The sequence below is a fragment of the Mirounga angustirostris genome, unplaced genomic scaffold (genome assembly GCF_029215605.1).
Source record: "Mirounga angustirostris isolate CCGP_5_RB_7025 unplaced genomic scaffold, mMirAng1.0.hap1 SCAF_12, whole genome shotgun sequence".
NCBI classification, from domain to species: Eukaryota; Metazoa; Chordata; class Mammalia; order Carnivora; family Phocidae; genus Mirounga; species Mirounga angustirostris.
The window spans coordinates 3,937,671-3,947,767 of NW_026991720.1; the positions used below are offsets into that span (position 1 = coordinate 3,937,671).

General features: G+C 47.1%; 1 protein-coding gene across 1 annotated transcript in view; it reads right to left on the reverse strand.

Moving 5' to 3' along the window:
• DPP6 (dipeptidyl peptidase like 6) overlaps positions 1–5,556 on the reverse strand; it is a 689,297-nt gene extending 683,741 nt beyond the window's left edge. Inside the window, exon 1 of the mRNA XM_064575688.1 lies at positions 5,317–5,556. Coding sequence (XP_064431758.1) covers positions 5,317–5,556 — 240 coding nt within the window. The remainder of the gene's footprint in view (positions 1–5,316) is intronic.
• Between the last annotated feature and the right edge of the window lie 4,541 nt (positions 5,557–10,097).

The window sequence follows — 10,097 nt, forward strand, 5'->3', positions numbered from 1 at the left end:
AGCAAAATCTTATATAATCTTGTTATAGATGTATTATAATTTCAGCAAATTCTTTATAGATACAGAATTATATTTTCAAAACTTCAAGGATTATTCGCTTTACCAAAACACCTACAGAGAGACTATTTTATGTGGTAAACCATTCCTATGCATTTAAAATATGCTCTGAAGTGCAAAAACTAAACTTTTCAGGAGAATAAGTACTGTCTCCAGCAGGGTGCTAGGATATAGTTTTATATGGCATTAAACTCAAAAGGGGACCTCAAAGCTTATCTAGTGAAATACTTAATGTAACAAAAAAGAAATAAAAATATTGAGCAAATGTCATTTGTATATAATTACAAACATTGTATGTCATGCTAGGAGATGGAAGGATGGCGATCCTACCACTACAAATAAAGAGGTTAGGAGGAAAGGTTTCTAGAATATGCAGACATAAATAGAGGGGTAATGTTAGGGGTATATTCCATGTATCTATCTTGTCACCATCACAAAAACAGTCTAGTGTCTAGTTGCTTGACATGTGGAACAAAAGCTTGGAAGAGAGATCAAGATGGTGCTCACCAAGGTCCTTTCGATTCTACAATTCTGTAAAACAGAAAAGCACAATATCTTCAAAAGAAATGCTAGGGAATGTATATTAGAAAAGAAAGCTACTTAGTCATCTTCTAATACAGACACTGTAGGGTATACTTGGCTCCCTTTACCTTCATTCTAATTTATCTGAGATCTAATTTATCTTTAGAAAGTATGAAAGGTAAAAAATAGAATAGTGGAAACCAAACTATGGGAATGTAGGTTCTCCCACGATCTCACATTAAGGGTATGAGAAAATGAAAGAGATAGAATATGTAGGATTCTATAATGTAGAAGATAATGAAAGACAACTTCAGAAAGAAAGAGGTAGGGCATGAATTCCAGCAGCACTGTGAAAAACATGTGATGCAAATGTTGGAAGTGCAGGGTGGTGGTTGGTTCCCAAGAGCAGAAGCTGTAACAACAAGGACTAAAGAGGCACCACACAGGGCATTACATCAAGTTACTTAGAGAATGCCGATGACATTTTGTGGGCAGTTTCTGCAGTGAGAACAGTAAGAACCTAAGTCTGCCACCGAGCTAGACAAGGAAAAGAGGACTGTCGATGGCTTGTTAGTGGAATCCATTCTAGACAACTTGATTGAGAAGTTGAATTGTAATAGAAGAAAGAAAAACAGGACTGTAGCCGGAGTTGGCAAAACAGACCAGTGAAGATGGTCTTCGTTTCCCTTTGTAGGCAGAGAAGAAGGGAGAACTGGTGGAGAAAGATTAAGGGATAATATTATTAGTACTGGCAACAACATATTCACTGAAACTGAATGAATTTCAGTGCTCAGCATGTAATAGCACTCACTTTGTAGGCACTATCATCATGAGGAGTGAAATGGGAATTCTACCTGTCTCCTCAAGTTAAAGCTCCAAACGACCCTGTGATATCTGTAGGTGAGGACACTAAGCATTGTCAAATCAGTCATGAGAATAATGGGATCAAGTAGACAGTTGAAAGTTTTAGCATTTTTCTCATATGTTAGGGAAATAATGCGAAATTCAATATTTAAAAAATGAAAATTGGAGAAGAAAGTAATAAGGTAAACAAACCTATCTGTGGAGCCAAGCTACTTAAAACATTAAAGTTGATAAATACCAAGAAGAAATTCTCAGGACATTGACATTATACCAATGAAAAACCAAGGTGAAGGGAAAGATGGTCTGGTTGCTGAAGAACAACCATCACGCCAAAGATGCAGGGTGATGAAATTGGCCCTGTCAGGCTGACAGACATCATAAGCAGGGGCTCGTTGCTCAGGGCCTGATTCAGCCAATTTGCTGATTTAAAATCCTGTTGTCATCGGATTTGTATTGTCAGGAAATCATGTGTCACCAAAAATGAGGAATACAGGAACATACTAATGTAACCTCAACAAGATTACCGCCCAAGGCCTCTAAAGTCCTTTAAAAAATAGAACAGAACCACTCAAGCAGAGGAGGCACAAAGTCCAGTATTTTAAAATCAGTCACAGCTAATTCCTATTGGAAATTACTAAATTCCATTAAAAGTCACTTCTAGCAACATTTCCTTTAAGAGTCAACTTATTTTTAAACCTACAAAATGAATTCTAATCAAAATAGCTATTGATTCCTCAGAGGGGTTGTCCAAGTAATTGACTTTATATTTAAATAAATTTAAGATTGATGAGGAAACTCCAATAGAAAAGATATTCTAGCTTTATCTCTATTTCAGAGCTAAACTTCACGTCTTAGAACTGACCCAACCAAAGCAGGCTTTTCTGGGGCTCTGGGAAGGGGGGACAGGAGTTCCCTTACATGTGTAGTTTGTGCAGATGGGCAATGCAATACTAGTTATTTCCCCCTTTTTGGATGGAAGGAGGCACAAAGCCCACTGGATTTTAAAGGCATGCTGTTTATCACTGTCTCGGTGACCAAGGCGTGAAAGCTGTTTCTGTACCATGGAACAGCTTTCCCTTACTGACAAGCCATAGAAGGGCAGTGAAGCCGCCAGCCCCAGGGTGTTTCAGAACCTCCGACAGCTCTCATCCTAGCAATGCCGCGCTCCCAAAAGACAGAGGGGCTCCGCGGCAGAGAATGCTTCAGCACGTCGGACAGTTCCCCGCCCCAGCAATGGGGCCCTCCCAAACTGCTGATAGCAGTGTTTTAAAAGGTCGCGCCAACAGGCAAAGAATAAAGTGCAATGCATTCCTAATTAGCTGCACATCTTCTGGTTTACATTTGGGTAGCAAAATGATGGCTCTAAATTCTCTAATCTTGACAAGAGCTGGTATAAGAAAAGCAGTTTTTACATCTACTATCTTTTTAAACGGGTATCTCTTAAACAAAAGGCAGTTATTGTTCCTGAAGGAAAAGTGATTTAATATGTACATCTACCCTTTGTAAATTTTTAGACATAACTTTTCCAGTTCTGAAAAGCCATTTCTGAGAAAAGCACACAAAGTTTTCAAGAAGTTGATGCCACATTAAGCTCTGTCATTGATTTGATCAGACATTTTAAATACATATATATGTATGTATTTCATAAGGACAATATATGCATGTACACTATGTTTATACCCACACCTACATAATAACACACACACACACACACACACACACACTCTTCTGTATTTTTCAGGAAAAAACACTGATGTCAGGGCTTCCTGAATTTAAGTCAGATACACTTAAGTCAGAGCCACATCTGCAGAAATCATTTGCAAATGTCAGATCCCTAATTTGTTCCTCAGTTCAACCCTTTGCTTATCTGAGAAACAGTTCTAGGCATATATCAAACCGAAAAGAAGGAACTGGAACTATATGCTCCAAACTAAGATGGAAGGGGGAAAAAGGAGAGAGATGGGTGGAGATCATCTGAAATGAAATTCAGAACCTGTTGCCTTTCCTTTCTCCTAGCGACACCTAGAGCCTGTGATAGGGAAACTGCATTGTTCTCCAAGCATAACACAATTCCAGTTTAAAGTCAGACTTAAGGCAAAAAGTGCATAATTTCTGTCTGCATTGCAGTTCAATTGTCTTCCCCAAGATTCTCAATAGTTTAATCCCCCAGAATTTTTCACCAACCCCAATAAAACCCCTCCTCAAAGACTTCTAGTTCCTTGAACCAGATGTCTGAAGAATCCATCCATTTCCCTTAGGACCTGACCCACTGAAGTGAGGGACAGCTCTCCGCTCGCTATCTATGTAACCAGGGGAGCCTGGAAAGGATCCAAAAGAAAATAAGAAAATGTCATGCAAGATCTGATACAAGCTGTGAGGTGTGTGTGTACACACACAAACTGCACTTCCCACAAACTTTCATCATCCCTGTCTTCACATCTTCCATTCACAAAACAAAAACGACCAGCAACAACAACAAAACCTCAGATTTTTCAGAATTGTCCCTGTGAAAGCTCTCAACACCCGCCCCCCAACCTCGCACTATTAAAGAAAACCCAAATGGTGAAGCAGTGTGACCCAAGGCAATGAGCACAACTGTCTGCTCAGTGCAGGGACATGTACTGCCCTGGGTATGTCAGGGTGGGCTATCTGAGGCTTGTATGAGGACCTGTGCCCAGGTGCCCCCAGACAGGAAACTGCTCAAAGGTACACGCAGGGAGTTCCACAAGCCAACACACCCTGCATATCTCTACGGGCTCTACAGCAGCCAGGACAGCTCTGCCTGCCAATCCAAGAGCTTGTCTGGGATTTTTCTCTTTTCCCCAGGAAGAGAACATCTCAGCAGGCAGTTGCCTCTCTCTGTGGTCCTCCCTGGCCCTTGGAATAGCTGGAAGGGATCAACAGAGGTGGCTGGATTCATCCATCTAAGCTGCCCGCTAGTGTCCTGACTGAGTCATCAGTTACTAAGGTGATATGCAAATCCAACCTTTGAACCAGGCTTCCAGCCCGAAGAAGAGTAGAAAACATGCTCCCTAAGAAGTTTTCTCCTAAAGCAGGTCTAAGGTAGAGCTGCTAGTCCAAGGCTAAGCATGGGAGACAGGCAGAACCTGACTTCCATCAGCAAAAATTGTGCTGGGGCCTTGGACAGGACGCTGGGCCTCAGATGCTAGTGTTTCGTGTCCCCCCCCCCCAAAAGGAAATCACCACCAACACTATCAGCACTGGAGGGGAAAGTGTCCTGGGGAGGTGAGAAGTAGAGGCCATTTGAGCAAAGGGACAGCGTGGGGGAGGTTGAGAAGGGCACAATGCATAGATTCCATTGACAGGTGGGAAGCCTGGGATTTTTCTTCCCCAGTCTCAAAGCAGGGGGGGAAAAAAAGGATGAAGGAATGAAGGAAGGGAGGGAGGGAGGGAGGGAGGGAGGGAGGGAAGGAAGGAAGGAAGGAAGGAAGGAAGGAAGGAAGGAAGGAAGGAAGGAAGGAAGGAAGGAAGGAAGGAGGGAAGGAAGGGAGGGAGGAAGGAAGGAAGGAAGGAAAATCAAGTTGTAAGCACAGACTGAATTCTCGCCTTAGGAAGCATAACAACGTACAGTAACCACAGACGTTCACACACCCAGTGACACCCCCCAGCCATCCCACATCCCAGCAGCACAACCCCACAGACGCTGCTCTCTCAAGCACCAACTCCTGGCCGCCGCCGCTGCAGACCGAGACCCGCTCTGGGACGGCGGTGACCGAGATCGGCGCTGAGGAGCGAATCTGCTCCGGGGAGGCAGGAGAGGAGGGGAGGGGAGGCAGGAGGGCGACCCCGACCCTGGGAGATGCGGAGATGCGGAGCGGACGCGCCTCCCCCCACCCACCAAGATGCTCTTACGTCCTCGTCGTCACCATCGCTCCGCGCCTGGTACTGGAACCGGGGCCGGCCGCCCGCGCCGCTGCCGCCTCCGCCGCGCTCCCGGGGCGCCGCCGCGGCCGCCGGGGCTCCGAGGGGCTTGGGCCCCGCGCCGTCCTCCTCCGGCCCCTGGCCGCCCAGGAGGTGGCTGGCCTCGGGGGGCGCCGGGAAGGAGCGCGAGGTGTTGATCTTGCCCGTGAACCTCTGGTACAGCGAAGCCATCGGTGCCCGCGCCCTCGCTGGCTGCCTCGGGGGCGTGCAGTGCTTCGCCTGCCCCTCTCGGGCTCCCGCTCCCCACCCCCTCCGCGGGGACAGGGAAGCAGCAGCAGAAGAAAGGGAAGCCGGCGGCTGCCGCTCCTCCCGCGCGCCACTCTCAAGTCGCCGCCGGGCGACTGCCTGGCTCGGCTCCTCCGCCCCCTCCCCCGGCGGCTCGGCGGGGCCGGGGGTCTGGGGGTGTGGGCTCTGCCTCGCTTCTTTCCGCTTTTCTCAACTCCTCGCCACGGCCACGGACGGCCCAGTCAAAGGCCCTGGAGAAAGGAAACCCCCCCAAAAAATAAAGGGAGGGAAAATGCCTAGGCCCCAGAATTGGCACCACCTAGAGCCCGGCGAGCAGCCGGCGCGCATCTCAGCGCTCCCCCCACCCCGGCCCCTCGCGCGGCTCCTCCTCCCCCTCCCCAGCGGCCCCTCGGCGCGCCCCGGTAATGGCGCCGGGGTGGCAGGGGGCTGGCGGCGCGGGGGCGGGCCGGGGGCTGGGCGGGGGCGTGCGCGCCGCGGGGCTCGGGGCGCTCGGGGCCCGGGGGGAGGTCACACCCCTCGCTGCGCGGAAAAGGCGCAAACCGCGGAGGGTTCGGGGGTACTCAGGCCTGGCAGAGCCCCGAGGGCGCCCATCCTCGGCGCGGGGCTGCGCTCTGCGTCCTCACGCTCGCACCCCGCGCAGCGGCGGCCTCGCCTCCTTCCCAGCGCTCCCCCTCGGGGTTCCCTTCCAGCTTTTCTTGCCTAACTTGCAACAACAACAGCCAAGACCCCTCGGGCCTGGGGGTGCCAGGTGGGGCGAGGGAGAGCGAACAGCAGGGCTGAAAAGGGAGATGGCTCAGACACACCGCTTTCTAAGGAGCCCTCCTTGCTCCCCAAACCAAGCTCGTCTCCGAAAACAGATTCATTGTCCTTCCCCCGGGCGCAAAACGAAGGGAAAAGCAAAGGTCGTGGAAGGCAAGCCAGGGAAGGCCTGGCGGAAGCCTTCCCAGCAACTCGTGGAACGCTCCTCCCTACACTTCCCAACCCGTTTGTGCACATCACGAACTCCGTGTTCGTTTTCAGTAAACAGAAGCGGAGGCCGAAGCTTTGGGGATGCCGGCAACTTCTCCAAAGCTTGCTCCGCCCCCTCACCCCCGACTGAGAGGAAGGGGCCAGGGAGAAACCACACCAACAGGGCGCTGGGCTCCGGTGCGCATTCGCGCATCTTGCTGCAGTGAGACGTGCTCCAGCGCCCCTGCGTGGAAAGACACCAACACGGCTGGGCGCCCGGCTCCGACTCCAGGCGCAGGCGGCTTTCTCTCCTCCCTTTCCTGGGGTGGACTGCTCCCTCGGGGCCTCTGGGAGCCTCTCCCTCGTTCTCAGATCCGCTCCTCCAACTTTCTTGAGGCTCTTGGGGGCTCTTCCTTCTCGTCCCGTTCCCATATCCCCTTTCCTCTAGTTTATAGACCCTCCAGCTGGGACAGATCTGTCCCAACTTGATCTTCAGCGGAAACTAGGACCTGAAACTACGGAGGGAGGGGACAGGTGGAGGGCTCGCATCTGCCCACATTGCGGTTCCTTCCACACCAGGCCAAAGTGGACATCTTCATCTTCACATTCTTCCCGGACACAGTGATGCTCCCTGCTCCGTCTAGGTTTCCAGGACTATTTGACTTAGGTTTAAAAAAATAAAAAGGCAAGGCCATGGCCACTCAGCAGGCCATACTGCGGGCTCACCAGCCTTTGGTGGTCTGAATCCAAGGCGATCTCCTGGCATCACTGCCCAAGCTGGGATAGCCCCGAGAAAGGTCCTACCTGGTCCTGAAATTGTCTCTTCCCACCAGTGTCCTTAACTTGGAGAAACTGGATGCTGGAATAAGCCTCCTGGGAGGACATACGTTCCAGTCCCTTTCACACTCTCCCCAAGTCTCAACCCAGGGGGTAGTCTTGTTTTAATTAAAATGTGTTATCACACCCATCCTCTGTTTAATCCACTGTGGTTTCCTTCCACTATGAAGAAAAGTGTGATTGTTAAACTAGTTTAAAGACACGTTTCCTTTAGGCAACCGTGAAAACAAGTAAAACCAATATCCCAATAACTAAGAGGCTCCCTGAACCAGCAAAAGGCCTCCAGCATAGGCAGATGTCCCTCCCACAAGTCTGGGGGTGCAGTGAGCTTCACCAACCCCTCTTTACTTTGAAGACAGAGGCAGCAATTACAAGAGCCATAAAATGAAACTTTAAAAGTCATCACATTTAGATAAATAGGAAACCTTGCTGTCATCCCCCTTCCCCCGCCCCAGCTGTGCTTTTGATGGGAGGAAGCTGCCTTTCCCAACCCGACTTGAAAGGAAAGCTCAAGCTGCTCCCTGCAGCATCTAGGTCCTGACATTTCACTAAATATAGATGCTGTTAGGGTCTTACTTATGTAATACACATATGAAATTTGCATGTATATATTCACACAAACCATAAGAAGTAGCATTACATATTGCTTGTACTAACATTTTATACAAAATACAATATTTATACAGAAATAGCTTACTTATCATACCCAATGCTTTAGAGAAGTATGCATATCCACAATAATGGGTTGAAACTGGGCTATGGAAGGCACGTGTGGCCCTCACTTTTAAAAATCATTCTCAAAGGAGCTTGTGGGTATTCAAATAACATTTGGTCAATGTCAGAAATCCTAACTAAATGATTCAGACAACATAAGCAATTTTTATTTAAAATTATTTATAAAGTGAAGAAACGATAAGACTCATAAACAACTGAAGGGAGAGTTGAGTATACGTTTGTGTTGAGAGAGAACAAATCCGAAAATTAAACAGGAGAAACGGGGGTGGGGGTGGGGGGTGCTCAGGCCCAGCTAGAGCCCCGAGGCAGGTGGAGCTCCCGAGGCAGGTGGGAGGACTGGAAGAACAGCAGCGGGAGATCAGCGTGCACCAAGCCTTTTCAGGTGCCTTTTCAGATGCCCTCTAGACTGAGGGCCCACTGCCTCCCTCCCAAAGATTTGCTACTGTCCTCCACCTTGCACTCAGAGCACCACTCATCCTCAAGACTGTTCTAGACTCTGAGTGTGAATACACACACAAGTATTTGCACACACTTCACGTGTGTCTTAAGTATTTCTTTACAAAGGGCAGTGTTATTTTTAATATACTGTCAGGACTCGGAAGTCTCAAATGCAACAGAGTCAGCCAGTTAGTGCGTTGAGCCGCGTGAGGAAATGCAATTGCAGAAAATTGCAGCTACGGCATTTTGTGTTTATGATACGTAATTAACTCACTTATTGCCTTCAATAGCTTTTTCAGACCCCCATTCCTTAAATAGGGGGAGAGGTTCTGAAGAGTAGCAGAACTTCCCAATGAGCATTTAAATATAGGTGCATTTCAGAAGGGCACAGGTCAAGAACCATGTCTCTGCTCACCAGTCACCAAACATCTTGAATATGCTCTATCAAAATAGATTCCCACTTCTGCTTATTGGGTAAATATGGGAAACTAGTTTTTGGAAAATATTTCATGGATTATTTCATATCAAGATATTAATTCCTCAATACTGCTTAAAACTGAGTCCACTGACCCATTTTTTCCATCAAGTTGCAGATGATTATTTTTCCCCTATTTATTAAATAAAGGTGTGGGTGTGTGTTTATTTTCCTTGGAACCAATTTACAAAACAAATATGGTAAGTCATTGGAATTAGGCAAATGCTGCGAAATATGGTGAATAGTCATTTTTTAAATGAAAATAGAGGGAACTTTGTGGTCCACATGCAAGCTAAGCATTGTAAAAATACCAAAAGTATATTGAGTTCAGCAGCCTAAGCCTGGTTTTGATTAGCTAAGAGGTTTTCTTATTTCTAGGAGAGAATTATATCCTAGAGTTTACATCCTCTTTCTCTGTGAGGGAAAAGAGGAGAACAGAGCCCTATTTGAGATTTTGATTCCTTCCAAAAGCTGAGACATGAGGGATGAAATGACCAGTAGCGTGCGCTGTGCTAACAGAAGAATTTCCCTAAGATATTGGACACCAGCATCCTCTAGGTATGATCACCTTGTACTCATACCAAAGGGGAGAAATAAAACAAATATTTGGGTAGTTTGAGAAAATACAGTGCTAAATACATAAATACAGAGCCTATTCCCAACTAAACTCTCTCTATATGTCTATCTTTAAAAAAAAGATTTTTTTTTTCTTGCAAGATGCTTATCCACAAGGGGGTCTGGGTAGCATGACTTCTTTACAAACTTTACAAATAGGAAATGTCCAGCACAAGAAAAACACAAAATTAAAGTAGGTGCTGAGTTAATCTTGAGCTTTTCAAATTGGTACTTAACAATTGTTTTAAAGAGAAACATTTATTTTAACCCAACAAAAAGTCTTACTCTAAAATTAATAAAGTTCGCTGTTAATCTCCCCATGGCACTTTTATTTGCGTTTTAAATCTCCCCAATGGCACTTTTATTTGGCATTGTGCACCTGTGTGTTTGGTACTCAGCACTAACAACTACTATGGAC